A 26,423-nucleotide genomic window follows, 5' to 3' on the forward strand; every position below is an offset into this window, starting at 1 on the left:
TGCTCCCAGATCTTTCAGGATAAGCTAAGTTCTGTTTTTCAGTTGTTTTGTTCTTTTTGTCCAGCTTGCTAATTATGACTCTATGCTAGCTGGTAGCTCTAGTGGGTTGAGGTTCTCCCCATGTGCCATGAGTTGGCACATGGGTTCTTGTAATCTCAGGATGGTTTTTGATTAGGGTTTTTTGCTGACCGCTCAGACCCCTTTTGTATCATTCTGCTTTCTAGTTATAGCGGGCCTCATTTTGCTAAATCTATTTTCATCTCTATGTGCGTGCCTTCCTCTCATTTCACCGTCAATACATGTGGGGGGCAACTATACCTTTTGGGGTTCATTTCTCTGGAGGCAAGCTAGGGCTTTATTTCCTCTGTAGTGCTAGTTAGCTCTTAGGCTGGCGCGTGGCGTCTAGAATCAACGTAGGCACGCTCCCTGGCTATTTCTAGTTGTGTTTGTCAGGAGTAGGGCAGCGGTCAGCCCAGGTTCCATCACCCTAGAGCTCGTCCGTTATTTATGTTATTTTGCTTATCCAGTGCTATCCCTAGCCATTGGGATCCATGACACGTGACGTCACGGGAGGCAAGAAACGCGCGCATTTTTAAAATTATGTCGCGGCTTGTGATTGGTTGCGTGCCGCCCATGTGACCGCGACGCGACCAATCACAGCAAGCCGTGACGTAATTTCAGGTCCTGAATGCAGATATAGGCATTCAGGACCTGAAATTACGTCACGGCTTGCTGTGATTGGTCGCGTCGCGGTCACATGGGCGGCACGCAACCAATCACAAGCCGCAACGTAATTTTAAAAATGCGCGCGTTTCCTGCCTCCCGTGACGTCACGGCTTGTGATTGGTCGCGTCGCGACGCGACAAATCACAAAGCCGGAACGTAATTTTAAAATACCGAATGCCTAGAAGGACCTGAAAATTACGTCACGGCTTGCTGTGATTGGTCGCGTCGCGGCCACATGGGCGGCACGCGACCAATCACAAGCCGTGACGTCACGGAAGGAAGGAAACGCGCGCATTTTAAGCAAAGAACGCTGCCGGTTCCCTCGGTGAGGTCCAGGCTGCGTCGGAGAGGTGAGTATAGCAATATTTTTTATTTTAATTCTTTATTTTACACATTAATGTTGTTTCGATACCGATACCCGATACCACAAAAGTATCGGATCTCGGTATCGGAATTCCGATACCCACAAGTATCGGCCGATACCCGATACTTGCGGTATCGGAATGCTCAACACTACTAGTGTGTCATACTGGGATATTTTTTTTTTTTTTAATTCTCCCTGAAAAAAAAAACATAGTGGGAGATTAAGATTGGCATTTGTGCTTGAGTGCAGGTCTTGTGTGTGCCATCTGTTTCTAATTATTGGGGCACATAAAACCTAGTGTGTTATGGACCTGGTGGTTAGGTGCACCCGGAATGACCTGATAGTTATACACGGAATCGGGACTAGCTCTGGGGAACTGGGAACTCTGCTCCCATCACACACACTAGAAATAGCAGTGGAGCGTACCTAACTCTGCCTAGACGCCTCTTCACAGCCAAAGAACTAACTACCCCTAAAGATAGGAAACAAAGCCTCACCTTGCCTCAGAGAAATTTCCCAAAGGTAAAGGCAGACCCCCACAAGTATTGACTGTGAGTTAAGAGGAATATACAAACACAGGAATGAAATAGGTTTCAGCAAAGGAGGCCAGTCTAACTAAACAGATTGAGGATAGGAAAGAGATCTTTGCGGTCAACACAAAAAACTACAAATAACCACACAGAGTGTGCAAAAAGACCCCCGCACCGACTCACGGTGCGGTGGAGCCACTCTGCACCCCCAGAGCTTCCAACTAGCAAGGAAATATCATGGTTGCAAGCTGGACTAGAATTTAGCAAGAAAACAATGAGCAAAAAATAAACAAGCAGGAACTTAGCTTCTGCTGGAATAGACAGGTCCTCAGAAAGGTCCCAGAGAGATCTGAACCAATGCTAAGACATCGACAGCTGGCATACACTAACGATCTGAGTGGAGTTAAATAGAGAAGCCAGTCTAGCAACAAATGAGGAGCAGGTGAGGAAGGCACCTCAATGGCTAGTAGCTCCACTCACACCCACCAGAGGGAGTTCACAGACAGAACTCCCCGAAGTACCATTCATGACCACAGGAGGGAGTTCGAGAACGGAACTCACAACAGTACCCCCCCTTGAGGAGGGGTCACCGAACCCTCACCAGAGCCCCCAGGCCGATCAGAACGAGCCAAATGAAAGGCACGAACTAAATCGGCTGCATGGACATCAGAGGCAACAACCCAGGAATTATCCTCCTGACCATAGCCCTTCCATTTGACCAAGTACTGAAGTTTCCGTCTCGAAATACGAGAATCCAAGATCTTCTCCACCACATACTCCAACTCCCCCTCGACCAGCACCGGAGCAGGAGGATCAACGGAGGGAACCATAGGCGCCACATATCTCTGCAGCAACGACCTATGGAACACATTATGGATGGCAAAGGAAGCAGGAAGGGCCAAACGAAATGACACAGGATTCAGAATTTCAGAAATCTTATACAGACCAATGAAACGAGGCTTAAACTTAGGAGAAGAAACCTTCATAGGAACATGACGAGACGACAACCAAACCAAGTCCCCAACAAGAAGTCGGGGACCAACCCGGCGACGGCGGTTAGCGAAACGTTGAGCCTTCTCCTGGGACAAAGTCAAATTGTCCACCACATGAGTCCAAATCTGTTGCAACCTGTCCACAACAGAATCCACACCAGGACAGTCTGAAGGCTCAACCTGCCCTGAAGAAAAACGAGGATGAAAACCAGAATTACAAAAAAAAGGCGAAACCAAAGTAGCCAAACTGGCCCGATTATTAAGGGCGAACTCAGCCAATGGCAAGAAGGTCACCCAATCATCCTGATCCACAGAAACAAAGCATCTCAGATATGTTTCCAAAGTCTGATTGGTTCGTTCGGTTTGGCCATTTGTCTGAGGATGAAAGGCCGAAGAAAAAGACAAATCAATGCCCATCTTAGCACAAAAGGGCCGCCAAAACCTTGAAACAAACTGGGAACCTCTGTCAGACACGATGTTCTCCGGAATGCCATGCAAATGAACCACATGCTGGAAAAACAATGGAACCAAATCAGAGGAGGAAGGCAACTTAGGCAAGGGTACCAAATGGACCATTTTAGAGAAACGATCACAAACCACCCAGATGACCGACATCCTTTGAGAAACAGGGAGATCTGAAATAAAATCCATGGAAACATGCGTCCAGGGCCTTTTCGGGACCGGCAAGGGCAAAAGTAACCCACTGGCACGAGAACAGCAGGGCTTAGCCCGAGCACAATTCCCACAAGACTGCACATCCCGCGACAAGGAAGGCCACCAAAAGGACCTAGCCACCAAATCTCTGGTACCAAAAATCCCAGGATGACCAGCCAACACCGAACAATGAACCTCAGAGATAACTCTACTAGTCCATTTATCAGGGACAAACAGTTTCTCCGCTGGACAACGGTCAGGTCTATCAGCCTGGAACTCCTGCAGCACTCGCCGCAAATCAGGGGAGATGGCAGACAGAACTACCCCTTCTCTAAGAATTCCAGCCAGTTCAGGAACTCCAGGAGAATCAGGCACAAAACTCCTTGAAAGGGCATCAGCCTTCACATTCTTAGAACCCGGAAGTTATGAAACCACAAAATCGAAACGGGAGAAAAACAGCGACCAACGAGCCTGTCTAGGATTCAACCGCTTGGCAGACTCAAGATAAGTCAGATTCTTGGCTCCCTCCAGCCAATGTCGCCACTCCTCGAATGCCCACTTCATAGCCAACAACTCCCGATTGCCAACATCATAATTACGCTCAGCAGGCGAAAACTTTCTAGAAACGAAAGCACATTGCTTCATTACAGAGCCATCAGAACTTCTCTGAGACAGAACAGCCCCTGCTCCAATCTCAGAAGCATCAACCTCGACCTGAAAAGGGAGCGAAACATCTGGCTGACACAACACAGGAGCCGAAGAGAAATGATGTTTCAACTCCTGAAAAGCTTCATAGGCCGCAGAGGACCAATTCACCACATCAGCACCCTTCTTAGTCAAATCGGTCAACGGTTTAACAACACTAGAAATATTAGCGATGAAGTGACGGTAAAAATTAGCAAAGCCCAGGAATTTCTGAAGGCTCTTCACAGATGTAGGCTGAGTCCAATCAAAAATGGCCTGAACTTTAACAGGGTCCATCTCGATAGTAGAAGGGGAAAAAATGAAGCCCAAAAAGGAAACTTTCTGAACTCCAAAGAGACATTTAGATCCCTTCATGAACAAGGTATTAGCACGAAGGACCTGGAACACCATTCTGACCTGCATCACATGAGACTCCCAATCATCCGAAAAGACCAAAATATCATCCAAATATACAATCATGAATCTATCCAGATACTTTTGGAAGATGTCATGCATAAAGGACTGAAACACAGAGGGGGCATTAGAAAGCCCGAATGGCATTACCAAGTACTCAAAATGGCCCTCGGGCGTATTAAATGCTGTTTTCCATTCATCGCCCTGTTTAATACGCACCAGATTATACGCCCCTCGAAGATCTATCTTGGTGAACCAACTAGCCCCCTTAATCCGAGCAAACAAATCAGACAGTAGAGGCAAAGGGTACTGAAATTTGACCGTGATTTTTTTGAGAAGGCGGTAATCTATACAAAATCTCAGAGAACCATCCTTCTTGGCCACAAAAAAGAACCCTGCTCCCAATGGTGACGACGACGGGCGAATATGCCCTTTTTCCAAGGACTCCTTTATATAACTCCGCATAGCTGCGTGTTCTGGCACATACAAATTGAAAAGTCGTCCCTTAGGGAATTTGCTACCAGGAATCAAATTAATAGCACAATCACAATCCCTATGAGGAGGTAGAGCACTGGACTTGGGCTCATCAAATACATTCCGGTAATCCGACAAAAACTCACGGACTTCAGAAGGAGTGGAGGAAGAAATTGACAATGATGGAACATCCCCATGTACGCCTTGACAACCCCAACTGGACACAGACATTGATTTCCAATCCAATACTGGATTATGGACCTGTAGCCATGGCAAACCCAACACGACCAAATCATGCAGATTATGCAACACCAAAAAGCGAATATCCTCCTGATGTGCAGGAGCCATGCACATGGTCAACTGGGTCCAGTACTGAGGCTTATTCCTGGCCAAAGGCGTAGCATCAATTCCCCTCAAAGGAATAGGATGCTGCAATGGCTCCAAGAAAAAACCACAGCGCCTGGCAAACTCCAAGTCCATCAAATTCAGGGCAGTGCCTGAATCCACAAATGCCATAACAGAGTAGGACGACAAAGAGCAAATCAGAGTAACGGACAAAAGAAATTTAGGCTGTACAGTACCAATGGTGACCGACCTAGCGAACCGCTTAGTGCGCTTAGGACAATCAGAGATAGCATGAGTGGGGTCACCACAGTAAAAACACAGCCCATTCTGACATCTGCATTCTTGCCGTTCAGCTCTGGTCAAAGTCCTATCACATTGCATAGGCTAAGGCCTCTGCTCAGAGGATACCGCCAAATGGTGCACAGTTTTGCGCTCACGTAAACGCCAATCAATCTGTATGGCCAAGGACATTGATTCATTCAGACCAGCAGGCGTGGGGAATCCCACCATAACATCCTTAAGGGCTTCAGAAAGACCCTTTCTGAAAATTGCTGCCAGGGCACACTCATTCCATTGAGTAAGCACAGACCACTTTCTGAACTTCTGGCAATAAACCTCCGCTTCATCCTGACCCTGACACAAAGCCAGCAAAATTTTCTCTGCCTGGTCCACAGAATTCGGTTCATCATAAAGTAATCCCAACGCCAGAAAAAACGCATCTACATTACACAACGCAGGATCTCCTGGCGCCAGGGAGAATGCCCCGTCTTGAGTGTCGCCACGCAACAAAGAAATAATGATTTTTACTTGCTGAATGGGGTCACCAGAAGAGCGGGGTTTCAGAGCAAGAAATAGTTTACAATTATTTTTGAAACTCAGAAACTTAGATCTATTCCCAGCAAACAAATCAGGAATTGGTATTCTAGACTCTAATATCGGATTCTGAACCACATAATCTTGAATGCTCTGTACCCTTGCAGTGAGTTGATCCACACTAGAGAACAGACCCTGAATGTCCATATCTGCACCTGAGTTCTGAACCACCCAGAGGTTAAGGGGAAAAGAGAGACAAAACACACTGCAGAGGAAAAAAAAATGGTCTCAGAACTTCTTTTTTCCCTCTATTGAGATGCATTAACACTTTGTGGGCCAGCTGTACTGTTATGGACCTGGTGGTTAGGTGCACCCGGAATGACCTGATAGTTATACACGGAATCGGGACTAGCTCTGGGGAAGTGGGAACTCTGCTGACCGCAAACCCTACTCCTATCACACACACTAGAAATAGCCGTGGAGCGTGCCTGACTCTGCCTAGATGCCTCTTCACAGCCTAAGAGCTAACTACCCCTAAAGATAGGAAACAAAGCCTCACCTTGCCTCAGAGAAATTCCCCAAATGTAAAGGCAGCCCCCCACAAGTATTGACTGTGAGTTATGAGGAATATACAAACACAGGAATGAAATAGGTGTCAGCAAAGGAGGCCAGTCTAACTAAACAGATTGAGGATAGGAAAGAGATCTTTGTGGTCAACACAAAAAACTACAAATAACCACACAGAGTGTGCAAAAAGACCCCCGCACCGACTCACGGTGCGGTGGTGCCACTCTGCACCCCCAGAGCTTCCAACTAGCAAGGAAATATCATGGTTGCAAGCTGGACTAGAATTTAGCAAGAAAACAATGAGCAAAAAATAAACAAGCAGGAACTTAGCTTCTGCTGGAATAGACAGGTCCTCAGAAAGGTCCCAGAGAGATCTGAACCAATGCTAAGACATCGACAGCTGGCATACACTAATGATCTGAGTGGAGTTAAATAGAGAAGCCAGTCTAGCAACAAATGAGGAGCAGGTGAGGAAGGCACCTCAATGGCTAGTAGCTCCACTCACAGCCACCAGAGGGAGTTCACAGACAGAACTCGCCGAAGTACCATTCATGACCACAGGAGGGAGTTCGAGAACAAAACTCACAACAACTAACTACCAAACGTCCCTAAAGGTTGCAGCACCCTCGGCCAATGAAGCTAGTCAGCAACGCTACATCCCTTCCCTCCCTGTAAGCCCACCATTTCCCGCACCACCTGCAATATCTGTGCAGCTTTCGTCGCCAGGCCAAAGCAGTCAGGGAATCACCAGGTTAGTAGTAGGAAACACTGCATGTAGGGCACCGGCAAGAATACCATCTCCAACCCTCTCTCAGTCACCCATGTCCACCGGCACCCCCGCTAGTTCCACCGTATTCAGCTCTCCAGTCCAGCTCACCCTTCATGAGACTCTCGTTAGGAAAAGGAAGTACTCATCTTCGCATCCGCGTACACAGGGTTTGAACGCCCACATTGCTAGACTAATCTCATTAGAGATGATGCCCTACCGGTTAGTTGAAAGCAAAGCTTTCAAAGCGCTGATGGACTACGCTGTCCCACGCTACGAGCTACCCTTTTCTAGAAAAGCCATCCCAGCCCTCTACCACCATGTTAAAGAGCGCATCATCCATGCACTCAGGCAATCTGTGACTACAAAGGTGCACCTGACGACAGATGCATGGACCAGTAGGCATGGCCAGGGACGTTACGTGTCCATCACAGCACAATGGGTGAATGTGGTGGATGCAGGGTCCACAGGGGACAGTAATATTGGGACAGTTCTGCCTAGCCCACGGTCTAGGAAACAGTTGGCTGTAGGTGTTGGCCCCCCCCTCCTCCTCGTCCTCCTGCAGAAGCGAGAGCTCGTCCACAGACCGCAGTCGCACATCCACTCCATCCGCAACTGCCACTGTTGCACACCAGGTGTGCCATTATGGGACAGCTAGTGGCAAGCATCAGCAGGCTGTATTGGCAATGAAGTGTTTGGGCGACAACAGACCCACCGCGGAAGTTCTGTCTGAGTTCTTGCAGAAAGAAACCCAGCCATGGCTGGGCACTGTACATCTTGAGGCAGGCAAGGTTGTGAGTGATAACGGAAGGAATTTCATGGCTGCCATAGCCCTTTCCCAACTGAAACACATTCCTTGCCTGGCTCACACCTTAAACCTGGTGGTGCAGTGCTTATTGAAAACTTATCCTGGGTTCTTCGACCTGCTCCTCAAAGTGCGCAGACTTTGCTCTCATATCCGCCGTTTGCCCATACACTCCAGCTGTATACAGAAATATCAGCGGTCTTTGAACCTTCCCCAGCATCGCTTAATCATCGATGTTGCAACAAGGTGGAACTCAACACTGCACATGCTTCAGAGACTGTGCGAACAGAGGCGTGCTGTTATGTATTTGTGGGAGGATACACATACACGGGCAGGCAGTTGGATGGCAGACATGGAGTTGTCTGCTGTGCAGTGGTCGAAGCTCCAAGACCTCTGTCAAGTCCTTCAGTGTTTTGAGGAATGCACACGGCTGGTTAGTGCAGACAACGCCATAATAAGCATGAGCATCCCCCTAATGCGTCTGCTGATGCAAAGTTTGATGCACATAAAGGAACAGGCGTCTGCAGCCGAGGAAGAGGAAAGCCTTGATGACAGTCAGCCATTGTCTGGTCAGGGCAGTCTACAGGATGAGGTAGCGGGCGAAGAGGAGGAGGACGAGGAGGATGATGGGGATGAGTATTTTTTAAATGAGGAAGCTTCTCCGGGTCCAATGGAAATTGCAGGTGTGGCAAGGCCGGGTTCAGGTTTTTTGAGGGAGACAAGTGACGTAGATTTGCCTGTAACTGCCCCTCAAACCAGCACAACCGCAGATTTGACTACTGGAACTTTGGCCCACATGGCGGATTATGCCTTACGTATCCTCAAAAGGGACCCATGCATTCTTAAAATGATGAGCGATGACGATTACTGGTTGGCCTGCCTCCTTGATCCTCGCTATAAAGGCAAATTGCAAAATATTATGCCACATGAGAACCTCGAACAAATATTAGCAACCAAACAAGCAACTCTTGTAGACCGTTTGATTCAGGCATTCCCAGCACACAGCGCCGGTGATGGTTCTCACACAAGCTGCAGGGGGCTACATGGCAGAGGTGTTAGAGGTGCACAGATCAGAAGTGGCGTTGGACAGAGGGGTTTTCTGACCAGGTTGTGGAGTGATTTCGCAATGACCACAGACAGGACAGGTACTGCAGCATCTATTCAAAGTGACAGGAGACAACATTTGTCCAGTATGGTTACTAACTATTTTTCAGCCCTTATCAATGTTCTCCCTCAACCGTCATTCCCATTTGATTACTGGGCATCCAAATTAGACACCTGGCCTGAATTGGCAGAATATGCATTGCAGGAGCTTGCTTGCCCAGCAGCTAGTGTGCTATCAGAAAGAGTATTCAGTGCTGGTGGTTCAATATTAACCGAAAAAAGGACTCGTCTGGCTACCCAAAATGTTGATGATCTAACCTTCATTAAAATGAACCACTCCAGGATTTCAAATTATTTTGCCCCACCTTTCCCGGCTGACACCTAGCTTTCCTATAAAAAGGTCTTGCTTGTGGACTGGTCTTACTGAGTGTTCCAATCTCTTAATTTGCAGCAGCTGTTTGTCCAGCATACGACATGTTTACACCTCCCTAAATGGGAAAACTCCCCCCACGGGGCCGTGGTCTCGCCACTTGGCGCAAGCACCCGTTAGAGTGCCGTTTGTCTGAAGAGGTGGGTGTGCCCGCTTTTGGTCGACGGCACTGCCACTGGGTCCCTCATAGTACAATAAGGTGTCTCTGGCGGTGGTGGCACGCACCCAACGTCAGACACACCGTTGTAACATGAAGGGCCCTGGGCCTGTACCACCGGCCACAAGAGAGTTCCCCCCCCCCAGCTCAAACTGTGCTCTACCACGTGCAAAATTATCTCTCACAGCTCCACCAATGTTTAGTCTATGCGCTGACATCCTTCAATGCCTGGCACTGACAATACCAATTTGTTGACATGTATGATGCTAGTTTAAATAGTCAGTGTCCTATATTGATACCAGTAAATACGTAGTGCCAAATTACTATGTCTGAAACTCAGCAGAGGAGCCCACCCCTGTACCTAAGTATGCCACACTTTTTTTGTTTGTTTTGTTGTTTTGCGAGACATTAACATCTATTTATTTTTTGGGAGTACTAACTGTGTCAGACACTCCTTGAAATCGTTTTCCTCTGACCACACCAATGCTGCCTGTGTACCCCTGCGAGATAACTCTAAGTGCCTTGAGCCTATTTTTATTTATTTTAGGCGTACTAAGCCTGTTTGCGGTCCCTCCTTGCCATCTTCCTCCGCTGACCACACCAATGCTGCCCGTGTACCCCTGGAACCTATTTTAAAGTGCATATAGCCACTTTTTTAATTGTAGGCGTACTAAGCCTGTCTGCGGTCCCTCCTTGCAATCCTCCTCCGCTGACCACACCAATGCTGCCCGTGTACCCCTGGAACCTATTTTAAAGTGCATATAGCCACTTTTTTTAATTGTAGGCGTACTAAGCCTGTCTGCGGTCCCTCCTTGCAATCCTCCTCCGCTGACCACACCAATGCTGCCCGTGTACCCCTGGAACCTATTTTAAAGTGCATATAGCCACTTTTTTAAATTGTAGGCGTACTAAGCCTGTCTGCGGTACCTCCTTGCAATCCTCCTTCGCTGACCACACCAATGCTGCCCGTGTACCCCTAGAACCTATTTTAAAGTGCATATAGACACTTTTTTTAATTGTAGGCGTACTAAGCCTGTCTGCGGTCCCTCCTTGCAATCGTCCTCCGCTGACCACACCAATGCTGCCCGTGTACCCCTGGAACCTATTTTAAAGTTCATAGAGCCTATTTCTTTATTTTATGTAATATTAATAAAGCCATGATTGACTACGCTGTCCCACGCTACGAGCTACCCAGTCGACACTTCTTTTGCGAGAAAAGCCATCCCAGCCCTCCACCAGCATGTAAAAGACCGCATTGTCCATGCACTCTGGCAATCTGTGAGTACAAAGGTGCACCTGACAACAGACGCATGGACCTGTAGGCATGGCCACGGAAGGTTACGTGTCCATTACGGTCCAATGGGTTAATGTGGTGGATGCATGGTCCACAGGGGACAGCCTACTAAGTCTGTCTGCAGTCCCTAATTCAAATTGTCCTCCACTGTATAAATCTGAGCTTCAACCTTCTGGCTCTCATTAAGTGCTTTTTTAAAAAAATTGGTGGTTGGGGCCTACTAACGGTGTCTGCCGCTCCCTGGTGTTGTCCTCCACTGTATAAAGCTGAGCTTCAACCTTCTGGCTCTCATTAAGTAGTTGTTTTAAAAAAATTGGTTGTTGGGGCCTACTAACGGTGTCTGCCGCTCCCTGGTGTTGTCCTCCACTGTATAAAGCTGAGCTTCAACCTTCTGGCTCTCATTAAGTGTTTTTTTTTTTTAAATTGGTGGTTGGGGCCTACTAACGGTGTCTGCCGCTCCCTGGTTTGTCCTCCACTGTATAAATCTGAGCTTCAACCTTCTGGCTCTCATTAAGTGCTTTTTTTAAAAAAATTGGTGGCTGGGGCCTACTTACGGTGTCTGCCGCTCCCTGGTGTTGTCCTCCACTGTATAAATCTGAGCTTCAACCTTCTGGCTCTCATTAAGTAGTTGTTTTTAAAAAATTGGTGGTTGGGGCCTACTAACGGTGTCTGCCACTCCCTGGTGTTGTCCTCCACTGTATAAATCTTAGCTTCAACCTTCTGGCTCTCATTATGTGCTTTTTTAAAAAAAATTGGTGGTTGGGGCCTAATAATGGTGTCTGCCGCTCCCTGGTGTTGTCCTCCACTGTATAAATCTGAGCTTCAAACTTCTGGCTCTCATGAAGTAGTTGTTTTTAAAAATTGGTGGTTGGGGCCTACTAACAGTGTGTGCCGCACCTTGGTGTTGTCCTTTGTTATTTTCCTGACCTTTAATCTTCAGGCTTTCGGCCTTCATTTGTAATATTAAACTGCATAGGGCCTACTAGTTGGGTTGGGCCTACTAACGGTGTCTGCCGCTCAAAGGTGTTCTCCTCCACTGAACAAAGCAGTGCCGCCTGTTTACTCCTGTTACCAATTTTGAACTTTATTTTGCCCACTTTATTATTTGGGCCTACTAACTGTGTCTGCCTCTCATTACAGTTGTCCTCCACTGAACTAAGCAATGCTGCCTGGTTAGTCCTGTTACCAATTTTGAATTGCATTTAGCCCACTTTATTATTTGGGCCTATATCAGTGTTTCCTCCTCATCCTGCCCATTGCCCAGCCGGTGCTACATGAGTCTTGTGGTACTTTGACCCAGACCACTACTTTCCCCTTGCACGCTACACAGCCACAATCTGACCCTGCTGAAAGCCAGGTTCCCCTTCCCGCATACTATACCACCTTACACAGGGACAAAGAGGAAGGTGCAGATGATAGTGCAGGTTTCTTTAACAGGTAGGGGGCATACTCGTTGGCGACGTCACAGGCACAGGGCCCCTCAGAGTACGCAAAAGTGTCGCTGCCGGTGGGAGGCGCCCCCGCTGTGCAAACACACCGCCGTACTTTGAGGGGCCCTGTGCCAGTGCCAATGCGAACGAGTGGGCCTCCCTGCTTGCTCAGGATCACAGCACTTGAAAAGTTGAAATACTTACCTCTCACTGCTCCACCGCCGTGACGTAGTCCACGTTTCCTGGGCCCACTAAAACCTAGAACCAGCCCTACCCCCCCACAACTTTTGCCAAATGACCCCCAATTTCCAATGCCCAACTATTATTAAAAATTTAATTAAGATTGACAAGCTTCAGAAACAAGAATGGATGTTTTTGGCATTAAAATGGGCACTGTAGGTGTTTTCCTGGCCTCCACTCACTGCCGACTATGCTTCCCCATTGACTTGCATTGGGTTTCATGTTTCGGTCGATCCCCGACTTTTCGCGATAATCGGCCGACTTCACTCGACTCGACTTTGGACAAAGTCGGGTTTCGCAAAACCCGACTCGATTTTAAAAAAATGAAAGTCGCTCACCCTAGTGATGTGTGTAGAAGGTGTGCTGTGCTTTACTAACATTACTTATTGATCACACATATTGCAGACATTATTAGAAAATAATTATTCAATCATATTACATCACTTGTGCTAAAGAAATGCAGGGAATATCCAGTACCTGAGGGTATCCGTATAATCCAAGGATTTGTGCTGCTGCAATAGTGGGCGGTGAGTACTGATCCCCAACGATACCAACCAGCTGACCACGGCCCGTACAAGAGTAATTCGGTATTATCCCACCCGGGCCAGACAGAAAATGTAACACATGTCGTGCTGCCAGTGGTCCAGCTGAGCACGAGTCATAAAGATGATATCCCAGTGTAATATTGGGCAAAATGTCCGGATTCTTGTTGATATGTTCAATGGCAAAAAGAAAAATCAGGTAAGATAATTTTCCCGGAATGCTTTGCCTATAAAACGATTTAAAAAAATCTTTAAATACAGATATACACAGAGCTTTGTAAAAGTCTTCCTTTTCAGAGAACTTTCTACACTTTTCCACGTCACACTCGTAAACTTAAAGCGTACCCTTCGTTGTAATTTTTATTTCATAAATCAATGGTAGATGTGAAATAAGCAGCTTTTAAGATCTAAGCCAAGGAGTCCACTTCTTCCTCTTCCGGAACAGATCGGTGTTTATTAACGTTCTCCCCTCTAAGGTAACACTGGGGTTCAGTGAGGAAAGACATTCCCATGACTGAGATAGGAGATGGCAGTAACTGACGGACGGTCTAATTCGGAGCGTGTGCTCAGCGCAGACAATTATTTTTATTACATTTTACCTCCATAATCACCGCACCAACACACGGTCTTTTACCAGGTCCTGGTTTATGGTTTATTCCTAGAATTTCTCATTTTGTCATTTTTTGGAAGATGGTTGAATTTTGTTGAAAGATATAAAAAAAGTTATAAAAAATGCAAACATCTACCTGTATATGTCTGTTTTACCAACTTATAGCGCCCCTCCAGCTTTCTTTCTTGCAGCCCTGCAGTGATGCTACTAATGTCAGTCCCCTGCACTTCTACAGCCTCATACTCACCAGGTGCCATCTCCATCTGCTCTCAGCGCTGCACCCGTCGCTCTTCAGCAGTTTGTGACCGGTCTGATTGCTCTAGTGCGGGACTGATGAGCTGGAAGTCGCTCCTCAATGCAGGAGACTCCCATAGACTCACACTGAGAGCTTGTGATTCCCGGTCAGTTAGAAGCTGCCGTCACAAGATAGTGCACTGCAGCTGAAGATGGAGGGCGGTACGTATAATACTAGGGGCAGGGAACCTAAATTATTAGCTGCACTCCAGCGCTGCCATAACACATGCTGAGTGGTGTGATAATTGGGGAATGATACACACCACACATATATATCATACTGGAGCCATGATTGGTTTTCTATATGTACAGTTGTGTGAAAAAGTATTTGCCCCCTTCCTGATTTCCTATTCTTTTGCATGTTTGTCACACTGAAATGTTTCAGATCACCAAACAAATATAAATATTAGACAACGATAACTCAAGTAATCTGAAAATGCAGTTTTTAAATTAAGGTCTTTATTATTAATGGGATAAAATCCAAACCTACAGGGCCCTGTGTGAAAAGTCATCCCCCCACACATAAATTATCTGTGGTCTATCTCACCTATTACATCTTTGAGAAAAGAAGCTGCTTTCACATTCCTTAGCCACACCCAGGCCTGATTACTGCCACACCTTTTTTTAATCAAGAAATCTCTTAAATAGGACCTGCCTGAGAAACTTAACTAGACCAAATGCTACTCCAAAACCAGACAAATGAGAAAAAAAGTAATTGAGATCTATCCATCTGGAAAAGGTTATTATAAAGCAATTTCTCAAGCTTTGGGACTCTAGCGAACCACAATGAGAGCCATTATTCACAAAATGAAAAAAAAAACAGTGAAGAATCTTCCCAGGAGTGGCTGACCGACCAAAGTTACCCCAAAATCACAGCGACAATTCAACCAAAATATCACAAATCTAAAGAACTGCCGGCATCACTTGATTCAGTTAAGGACAGTGTTCATAACTCCACCATAAGAAAGAGACTGGACAAAAATAATCCGCATGGCAAAGTTTCAAGACAAAAATCACTGCTGAGCAATATGAGCATAAAGACTCATCTCAGTTTTGCCAGTAAACATCTTTATGATTCCCAAGACTTTTGGGAGAATACTCTTTGGACTTACGAGACACAAATTGAACTTTTTGGAAGGTGTATGTCCCATTACATCTGGCATAGAAGTAACACAGCATTTCAGAAAAAGAGCATCATGCCAACAGTAAAATATGGTGGTGGCAGTGTGATGGTCTGGGGCTGTTTTGATGCTTCAGTACCTGGAAGACTTGCTGTGATAAATGGAACCATGAATTCTGCTGTCTACCAAAATATCCTGAAGGAGAATACATGGCCATCTGGTCATTACCCCAAGCTGAATATCACTTCGGATATGCAGCAAGACAATGATCCAAAATATAGCAGCAAGTCCATTTCTGAATGGCTTATGAAAAATAAAATTAAGATGTTGGAGTGACCTAGTCAAAGTCCTGACTTTAATCCAATCGAGATGCTGTAATGACCTTAAAAATGCGGTTCATGCTCGGAAACCCTGTAATGTGGCTGAATTACAACAATTCTGCAAAGATCAGTTGCCAAAATTCCTCCAGAGCGTTGTAAGACTCATTGCAGTTATCACAAACGCTTCATTGCAGTTGTTACTGCTAGGGATGGCCCAACCCGTTATTAGGTTTAGGCGGCAATCACTTTTTCACACAGGGCCCTGTAGGTTTGGATTTCTTTCTCACTTAATAATACAGACCTTCATTTACAAGACTGCATTTTGTGATTCCTTGTGTTATCTTTGCATAATATTTACATTTGTTTGGTGATCTGAAACATGTAATTGTGACAAACATGCAAAAGAATAGGAAATCAGGAAGGGGCAAATAGTTTTTCACATAACTGTGTATCTGTTTAGCAAGGGTTGAAATTATTGTCAAAAGTTAATTGTAAAAAAAGTGTTGTACAAAATGTATGGTAAAAGAAAAAAAATGCCCTGTACAACGACTAAAAATGTGTGAGCCACAGAATCCCACGACCACTGGCACCAGCCGCCCAATTGGCTCATTTGCCTCCGGTACGTGGATTGTGGGGAACTAGCAGAGGCCATTATGGTAAAGACGGCACTTCAGGATTATGTTACATCTAATGATGCAAACGTGATTTTGAGTCAGAGTTCTGCACAGAACTGGATGTCTGATCGCAAATAACTAATTTAAATTAAAACAAGAGAAACCTGTCAGTATCCTGCGTTATTGATTAGGCTGTTGGCCACTATCAGATTCCATCATTTTTTATGGTGCGGTGACTTTATTCTAACTAGGATGGGTTTTTGTTAAAGGGAACCTGACAGCTCATAAACACGGCCATCATGTATCACACATTGTCTGTATGATTTCTGCCATGTCTGCAGTATTTCAGAGAAAAAATAATTTAAGAGCAGCTGGGAGACAAAACCTCATGGAGACCTGTGTAAGAGTTCTCTCCCGTCACCTTCTCCCTGCCCGTTCCCCTTTAGTGACAGGTCTCTCCCAGCATGCATGTAGAGGGAGAGACCTGACAGTCAGGTTTATCGAGGGCAGGGGCTGCCATGGTCAGGCCTTCCCTCTAGTCACCAGTGCGGCTTGAACCCCGGCGGCTTTTATAGGATGTTTTTCTCTGACACAGACCAGGAATCTACAGACATTCGGTGACCCAGGACCCCGTAAGCCTCATTTAGTATTTCTGGAAATGTCATACATAGAAGCCAGGACTGATCGGATGGTGGAGCGAGGTCTGCAGCAGTCACTATTCTCACCACGTACGGACACTACAGACATGAGATGATGACTTACGATGCACATGCTAATCCTACATGGAAGCGATCTGGATATCCTAGATCCGCTGCATTTTGATCAATCGATAACAGCCCACCAATGATGAAATCTCCATCCTGGTAATGATTTTCCAAACTATGTGAAAAACCTTTTATCTTGAGATCACAGACAAATTCTGCTAAGGGAAGCTGTGGAAGCAGCAATATAATAAGGAAACTGAACATCTCCTTATATATAATATAACTGAATGAGAAGTAGATTCTATTCTCAGTGATGAAGACGCACGAACAGCAGTGACACAAAGCACACGGCCCATAGGATCAATGACATGAAGACGGCGATCTTCTCCCCTCTTCTTATACAGAATGATGAGATATATTTGACATTGTCTGATCTCACACATTATTCTGGATCTGCTCCCCGATGATCGTGATCTGAACCGTATTACACTGGATAATTCAAGAATAAGATGAAGGAACAGAAATAAGCCTGTTTATTCGCTCTTGTAATGAAACTTATTTTCTGTTGCTTTAACATAAACCCATTTCTCAATCATCAGAACATACATTAACCCTTCAGAGTTGCACTTATTGTATAACTTGACTGTGGCTACATTTCTGCACTATAATTTTCAGTTATTGTAGCACCCCACTAAGCCGTCTCTGGGGGAAGGATGTCTGATAGTTCTCACCTCAATATAGCAGAGTGTGTCCACCGGAATCTTTAGGAGCTGTGATGGGATGCAGGAAGATCTTCTTCTTCTGCCAGGGGTCGACTCACGAAACCTTTGTCCATGTCCGTACACACACACACACACACACACACACACACACACACACACACACACACACACACTAGGGATGAGTTTATAGCACTTAACAGTAGAGTTGAGCGACTTTTACTTTTTTCGGATGGATTCGGATTTCGCGAAACCCGACTTTGTCAAAAGTCGGGTCAGGTGAAAATCGATCAATTATTGCGAAAAGTCGGGGGGCCGACTGAAACACGAAACCCAATGCAAGTCAATGGAGAATCAAAGTCGGCAGTGAGTGGAGGACAGGAAAACATCTACAGTGCCCATTTTAATGCCAAAAACATCAATTCTTATTACTTAAGCTTGTCAATCTTAATTTACTTTATAATAATAGTCATTTCGCTAAAGTTGTGGGGGGGTAGGGCTGGCTCAAGATTTTCGTGGGCCCAGGAAACGCGGAATACATCACGGCGGTGGAGCAGGGAGAGGTAAGTATTTCAACTTTGCAAGTGCTGTGATCCTGAGCAAGCAGGGGGGGCCCACTCATTCGTAGGAAGGTGCAGATGAAAGTGCAGGTTCCTTCATCAGGTGGGGGGGCATACTCGTTGGCGACGTCACTGGCACAGGGCCCCTCATAGTAATGCGGTGTGTTTGACGGCGGTGGCGCCTCCCACTGGCATAGACACTTTTGCGTACTATGAGGGGCCCTGTGCCAGTGACGTTGTCAACAAGTATGCCCCCCTACCTGATGAAGGAACCTGCACTTTCATCTGCACCTTCCTCTTTGTCCCCATGTAAGGTGGTATAGTATGCGGGAAGGGGAACCAGACTTTCAGCAGGGTCAGATTCTGGCTGTGTAGAGTGCAAGGGGAATGTAGTGGTCTGGGTCAATGTACCAGCAGACTCATCTAGCAGTGGCTGGGCAATGGGCATGATGAGGAGGAAACACAGATATAGGCCCAAATAATAAAGTAGGCTAAATGCAGTTCAAATGTGGTAACAGGACTAAACAGGCGGCATTGCTTTGTTCAGTGGAGGAAAACTGTAATGAGTGGCAGACACAGTTAGTAGGCCCAAATAATAAAGTGGGCTAAATGTCTGCCAAAAAAGTGTTCATAAATAAACAGGTGGCATAGCTAGGTACAGGGGTGGGCTCCTCTGCTGAGTAGCAGACAGTGGTAGTTGGCGCAAAGTATTAACTGGTGTAAATGGAGGCCAGGGCCCCTGTATATTTTTACTATCATCTATCATTTCAACACATTTTTACTGGCAGTGCCATTGAAGGATTTAATAGCACAGACTACACAGTGGTGGAGCAGGGAGAGGTAAGTATTGCAAGTGGTAGGGCACTGTTGTGAATTCTGCTTTTGGGCTCCCTCCGGTGGTTGTAGGTGGTAATGCAGTTGTCCCTGGGTTGCAGTCCTGGTCAGGTGTATCTGCTGATTGCAGTTCTGACTGGGGTATTTAGGCGTGCAGGATCCATTAGTCCTTGCCAGTTGTCCATGGTTTTTGGGAGGTGTTGGTCCTTGTTTGGTTCCTTCTGCCTTGCTGCCAAACCAGCAAAGATAAGTGTCTGGTTTTGTTTTCGTGGCACACATGCTGTGTGCTTAATAATTCAGTGCTATTCATTGTTTTTTGTCCAGCTTAGATTGTGTCAGTATTTTCTCAGTCTTGTTGGATTCTCAGGAGTTGCAGATATACATTCCATGTCTTTAGTTAGATTGTGGAACTTTTAGTATTTTCTGCTGTGGATATTTTTGGAAGGGTTTTAATACTGACCGCTTAGTATTCTGTCCTATCTTTCCCTATTTAGCTAGAGTGGCCTCTTTTGCTGAATTCTGTTTTCTGCCTGTGTGTGTCTTTCCTCTCCTTCTCACAGTCAATATTCGTGGGGGGCTGCCTATCCTTTGGGGTTCTGCTCTGAGGCAAGGTAGTATTCCTATTTCTATCTATAGGGGTATTTTGTCCTCCGGCTGTGTCGAGGTGTCTAGGGATCGTTAGGCAGACCCCACGGCTACTTCTAGTTGCGGTGTTAGTTCAGGGTTTGCGGTCAGTACAGTTTCCACCTACTCCAGAGATAGTTTCATGCGGCTCCAAAGTCACCGGATCATAACAGAGCACTGTTCGAGCTGGGGGGGAACACTCTCTTGTGGGCGGCAGGACTGGCACAGGGCCCCTCATATTACAATGGTGTGTCTGACGTTGGGTGTGCACCACCACCGTCAGACACACTTCATTGTACTATGAGGGACCCTGTGCCAGTGTCGTCGCACAAGAGTGGGCCCACCCACCTGTCCAGGCAAACGGCACTCGCACGGGTGCTTGCGCCAGGTGGTGAGCACAGCCCTGTGGGGGGAGTCAGCCCATTTAGGGAGGTATAAAAATGGCCTAGGGAGGACATTCAGCAGCTGCAAATGGAGGAATTCAGTAAAAGGAGGCCAAAAGCAAGACATTTTTCAGGCAAGCTACGTGTCAGCCGGGAAAGGTGGGGCAAAATTATTTGAAATCCATGATTGGTTCATTTTAATGAAGGTTAGATCATCAACATTTTGGGTAGCCAGATGTTTCCTTTTTTCGGTCAGTATTGAACCTGCAGCACTGAATACTCTTTCTGATAGCACACTAGCAGCAGGGCAAGCGAGCTCCTGTAATGCATATTCTGCCAATTCAGGCCAGGTGTCTATTTTAGATGCCCAGTAATGAAAGGGGAATGACCTGTGAGGGAGAACATCGATAAGGGAGGAAAAGTAGTTAGTAACCATACTGGACAAATGCTGTCTCCTGTCACTTTGAATCGATGCAGCAGTACCTGTCGTGTCAGCGGTCATTACGAAATCACTCCACAGCCTGGTCATAAAACCCCTCTGTCCAACGTCACTTCGGATTTGTGCCCCTCTAACACCTCTGCCATGTCGCCCCCTACGGCTCGTGTGAGAACCATCACCGCCGCTGTGTGTGCTGGGAATGCCCGAACCAAACGGTCTACAAGAGTTGCTTGTTTGGTAGCCAATATTTGCTCAAGGTTCTCATGCGGCATGATATTATTTCATTTGCCTTTGTATCGTGGATCCAGGAGGCAGGCCAACCAGTAATCGTCATCGGTCATCATTTTGATAATGCGGGGGTCCCTTTTTAGAATACGCAAGGCATACTCAGCCATGTGGGCCAATGTTCCAGGTGTCAATTCACTGCTTGTGCTGGGCTGAGGAGCACTTTCTTGCAAATCAACATCACTTGTGTCCCGCAGAAACCCTGTACCTGACCTTGCAACGCCACCAGTTTCTATTGCCCCCTGAGAAGCATCCTCCTTCCATAAATATTCATCCCCATCATCCTCCTCCTCCTCCTCTTCATCCGCCACCTTGTCCAGGAGAGTTCCCTGAGCAGACAATGGCTGACTGTCATCAAGGCTTCCCTCCTCCTCGGCTGCAGACGCCTGCTCCTTAATGTGCGTCAAACTTTGAATCAGCAGACGCATTAGTGGGTTGCTCATGCTTATGATGGTGTCGTATGCACTTACCAGCCATGTGCATTCCTCAAAACACTGAAGGACTTGACAGAGGTCTTGTAGCTTCGACCACTGCACACCAAACAACTCCATGTCTGCCATCCAAGTGCCTGCCCGTGTATGTGTATCCTCCCACAAATTAATTACAGCACGCCTCTTTTCGCACAGTCTCTGAAGCATGTGCAGTGTGGAGTTCCCCCTTGTTGCAACGTCGATTATTAGGCAGTGCTGGGGAAGATTCAGCGATCGCTGATGGTACTGCATTCGGATGGAGTGTACGGGCGACAAGTCTTCGCACCTTCAGGAGCAGGGCTGGTAACTCCGGATAATTTTTGAGGAAGCACTGCACCACCAGGTTCAAGGTGTGAGCCAGGCAAGGTATGTGTTTCAGTTCTGAAAGGACTATGGCAGCCATAAAATTCCTCCCGTTATCACTGACTACCTTGCCTGCCTCAAGATGTACACTGCCCAGCCATGACTGAGTTTGTTGCTGCAAGTACTCGGCCAGTACTTCCGCGGTGTGTCTGTTGTCGCCCAAACACTTCATTTGTAACACAGCCTGCTGACGCTTACCACTAGCTGCTCGATAATGGGACACCTCGTGTGCAACACTGGCAGCTACGGATGGAGTGGTCGTGCGACTGCGTCTGTGGATGAGCTTTCGCTTCTGTAGGAGGAGGAGGAGGAGGGGTGGCGAACGCCTACAGCCAACTGTTTCCTAGACCGTGGGCCAGGCTGACCTGTCCCACTATGGCTGTCCCCTGTGGACCCTGCATCCATCACATTAACCCAGTGCACCGTGATGGACACGTAACGTCCCTGTCCATGCCTACTGGTCCATGCATCTGTTGTGAGGTGCACCTTTCCACTGACTGATTGCCTCAGTGCATGGACAATGCGGTCTTTGACATGCTGGTGGAGGGCTGGGATGGCTTTTCTCACAAAGAAGTGCCGAGTGGGTAGGTCATAGCGCGGTACTGCGTAGGCCATCAGATCTTTAAATGCTTCGCTTTCAACCAACCGGTAGGGCATCATCTCTAACGAGATTAGTATAGCAATGTGGGCGTTCAAACCCTGTGTACGCGGATGAGAGTATGAGTACTTTCTTTTCCAAACGAGAGTCTCTTGTAGGGTGAGCTGGGCTGGAGAGCTGCATATGGTGGAATGTTGTGAACTCTGTTTTCGGGCTCCCTCTTGTGGTCACTGGTGGTATGGTGTGACTTTTGCTTTGAGCTCCCCCTGGTGGCTTTGTTTGTTATCCTGCTGGTCTCTGGTTATCAGCTGGTTCGTTATCCTCTGGGAGGTTCCTATATAGCTCTGGTTCACTTCCACTTGTTGCCGGCTGTCGATGTAATCAGTGCTACTCAGATTCCTTCTGACTACCTTGCTCCCAGTCCATCCAAGACAAGCTAAGTTTTGTTTGCTCATTTTTTGATCAGCAGTGTTTATCATGTTTTCTTGTCCAGCTTGCTAAAATGTGATTCCCTCGCTTGCTGGTTGCTCTAGTGGACTGAGTTTCTCCCCACACACCGTTAGTTGGTGCGTGGGTTCTTGAAATCTCAGGATGGATATTTTGTAAGGGTTTTTTATTGATCGCATAGACCCCTGCTCTATTTTCTGCTTTCTAGTACTAGTGGGTCTCTTTTGCTGAATCTGATTTCATCCCTACGTATGTGCCTTCCTCTTACTTCACCGTTAATATTTGTTGGGGGCTTCTATATCTTTGGGGATTATTTCTCTGGAGGCAAGCGAGGTCTTTCTTTCTCTTTAGGGGTAGCTAGTTCCTCAGGCTGGCTCGAGACGTCTAGGAATTTTTTAGGCACGTTCACCGGCTACCTCTAGTTGTGTTGGATAGGTTCAGATTTGCGATCAGTCCAGTTACCATCTCCCTAGAGCTTGTCCTAAGTTTAATCACTTGCTGGTCTATTTGTGATCCTCAGCCACTAAGGATCATAACAGTACAGCCGGCCCTGAATCTCCAGGAGAGTCAGGCACAAAACTCCTAGAAAGAGCATCAGCCTTCACATTCTTCGAACCAGGCAGGTACGAGACCACGAAATCAAAACGAGAGAAAAACAACGACCAACGAGCCTGTCTGGGATTCAGCCGCTTGGCTGACTCGAGATAAATCAAATTCTTGTGATCAGTCAAGACCACCACACGATGCTTAGCTCCCTCGAGCCAATGTGGCCACTCCTCAAATGCCCACTTCATAGCCAACAGCTCCCGATTACCGACATCATAATTCCACTCGGCAGGCGAAAACTTTCTTGAAAAGAAAGTACATGGCTTCATCACAGAGCCATCGGAGCTTCTCTGCGACAAAACAGCCCCCGCTCCAATCTCAGAAGCATCAACCTCCACCTGGAAGGGAAGTGAGACATCTGGCTGACATAAGACCGGAGCCGAAGAAAACCGACGCTTCAGCTCCCGAAAGGCCTCCACAGCCGCAGAAGACCAATTAGTCACATCAGAACCTTTCTTGGTCAAATCCGTCAAAGGCTTAACAACACCAGAAAAATTAGCTATGAAGCGACGGTAAAAATTAGCAAAACCCAAGAACTTCTGAAGACTCTTAACAGATGTAGGCTGCATCCAGTCATGAATAGCCTGAACCTTGACTGGGTCCATCTCAATAGTAGAAGGAGAAAAAATGAAACCCAAAAAAGAAATCTTCTGGACTCCAAAAAGACATTTTGAGCCCTTCACAAATAAAGCATTGTCACGCAGGACCTGAAAGACCATCCTGACCTGCTTAACATGAGACTCCCAATCATCCAAAAAAAACAGAATATCATCCAGATACACAATCATAAACTTATCCAGATATTCACGGAAGATGTCGTGCATAAAGGACTGAAAGACTGAAGGAGCATTAGAAAGTCCAAAAGGCATCACCAAGTACTCAAAATGGCCTTGAGGCGTATTAAATGCAGTTTTCCATTCATCACCCTGTTTTATACGCACAAGGTTATACGCACCACAAAGATCTATCTTGGTGAACCAACTAGACCCCCTAATGCGAGCAAACAAATCAGTTAACAATGGCAAAGGATACTGAAATTTGACCGTGATTTTATTCAAAAGGCGATAATCAATACAAGGTCTCAGGGAACCATCCTTCTTAGCCACAAAAAAGAATCCTGCACCAAGAGGGGATGAGGACGGGCGAATATGTCCCTTCTTCAAAGACTCCTTTATATAACTCCGCATGGCAGCATGTTCCGGCACAGATAAATTGAAAAGTCGTCCCTTAGGAAACTTACTACCAGGAATCAAATTTATAGCACAATCACAATCCCTATGAGGAGGTAGAGAATTGAGTTTGGGCTCCTCAAATACATCCTGGTAGTCTGACAAAAACGTAGGGACTTCAGAAGGAGTGGACGAAGCAATTGACACCACAGGAGCGTCACCATGAATTCCCTGACAACCCCAACTTGACACAGACATTGCTTTCCAATCCAGGACTGGATTATGAGTCTGCAACCATGGTAGACCCAACACGACAACATCATGCAAATTATACAGTACAAGAAAGCGAATCACCTCCTGATGAACAGGAGTCATGCACATGGTCACTTGTGTCCAGTTCTGAGGTTTATTCGTAGCCAATGGTGTAGAGTCAATTCCCCTTAGTGGAATAGGGAATTTTAAAGGCTCCAAATCAAAACCACAGCGCCTGGCAAATGACCAATCCATCAGATTGAGGGCAGCACCTGAATCTACAAAAGCATTAACCGGGTAAGATGACAGGGAACAAATCAGGGTAACAGACAAAATGAACTTAGGCTGTAAAGTACCAATGGTGACAGATTTATCAACCTTTTTTTTGCACTTAGAGCATGCTGAGATAACATGAGCTGAGTCACCACAGTAAAAGCACAACCCATTTTGCCGTCTATAATTTTGCCGTTCACTTCTGGTCAGAATTCTGTCACATTGCATAGATTCAGGTGTCTGTTCAGAAGACACTGCCAAATGGTGCACAGGTTTGCGCTCCCGCAAACGCCGATCAATCTGAATGGCCAAAGTCATTGACTCATTCAGACCTGCAGGCGTAGGGAACCCCACCATGACATTCTTAATGGCTTCATAAAGACCTTCTCTGAAATTTGCAGTCAGGGCACACTCATTCCATTCCATTCCAGAGTGAGCACCGACCATTTCCGAAATTTCTGGCAGTACACCTCTGCTTCATCTTGCCCCTGCGAGAGGGCCAATAACGCTTATTCAGCCTGGTTCTCAAGATTAGGTTCCTCATAGAGCAATCCAAGGGCCAGAAAAAATGCATCTACACTAAGCAATGCAGGATCCCCTGGCGCCAATGCGAAGGCCCAATCTTGAGGGTCACCATGCAAAAAAGAAATGATAATCTTAACTTGCTGAACGGCATCACCAGAGGAACGAGGTTTCAAAGAAAGAAACAACTTAAATTGCCCTTAATAATTGGGCTAGTTCTGCTACTTTGGTTTCTCCTTTTTTTGTAATTCGGGGTTTCATCCTCGTTTTTCCTCGGGTCAGGTGGAGCCTTCTGACTGTCCTGGAGTGGATGTTGTGGTGGATAGGTTGCTGTTATGATCCTAGTGGTAGAGGATCTCAGGAGATCCGGCTAAGTCTGTAAACACAAAAACCAGCTCATAGGGAGGTGGTAACTTGGCTGACCGCATACCTGATCCTAGCACAACAACTAGAAGCAGCCGGGGAACGTACCTACATTGATTCTAGACGTCTCGCGCCAGCCGGAGAACTAACTAACCCTTTCAGAGAAAATAAGACCTCACTTGCCTCAAGAGAAAAGTCTCCAAAGTAATTATACAAGCCCCCAACAAATAATAACGGTGAGGTAAGAAGAAAAGACAAATGTTAGAATGAACTAGATTTAGCAAAGAGAGGCCCACTAATTAATAGCAGAAAATAGGAAGCGGACTTATGCGGTCAGCAAAAACCCTCCAAAAATTTCCACGATGAATATCCAAGAACCCCCGCACCGACTAACGGTGTGAGGGGAGAATATAAGCCCCCTAGAGCTTCCAGCTAAAACAGAAATCACATTTTGAACAAGCTGGAACAAAATAAGAGCAAATGCAAATGAACAAAAATAAGAAAGCAGAACTTAGCTTATCT

At 46.4% G+C, this 26,423-nt stretch overlaps 1 protein-coding gene across 1 annotated transcript in view; it reads right to left on the reverse strand.

Moving 5' to 3' along the window:
* Window positions 1-14,198, reverse strand: part of LOC143801257 (vomeronasal type-2 receptor 26-like) — a 225,353-nt gene extending 211,155 nt beyond the window's left edge. The window contains exons 1-2 of the mRNA XM_077281237.1: window positions 14,101-14,198; window positions 13,267-13,558 (exon numbers count right to left, since the gene is read on the reverse strand). Coding sequence (XP_077137352.1) covers window positions 13,267-13,558; window positions 14,101-14,198 — 390 coding nt within the window. The remainder of the gene's footprint in view (window positions 1-13,266; window positions 13,559-14,100) is intronic.
* Window positions 14,199-26,423: the final 12,225 nt, after the last annotated feature.

Source organism: Ranitomeya variabilis, chromosome 1 (genome assembly GCF_051348905.1).
Source record: "Ranitomeya variabilis isolate aRanVar5 chromosome 1, aRanVar5.hap1, whole genome shotgun sequence".
Taxonomy (NCBI): Eukaryota; Metazoa; Chordata; class Amphibia; order Anura; family Dendrobatidae; genus Ranitomeya; species Ranitomeya variabilis.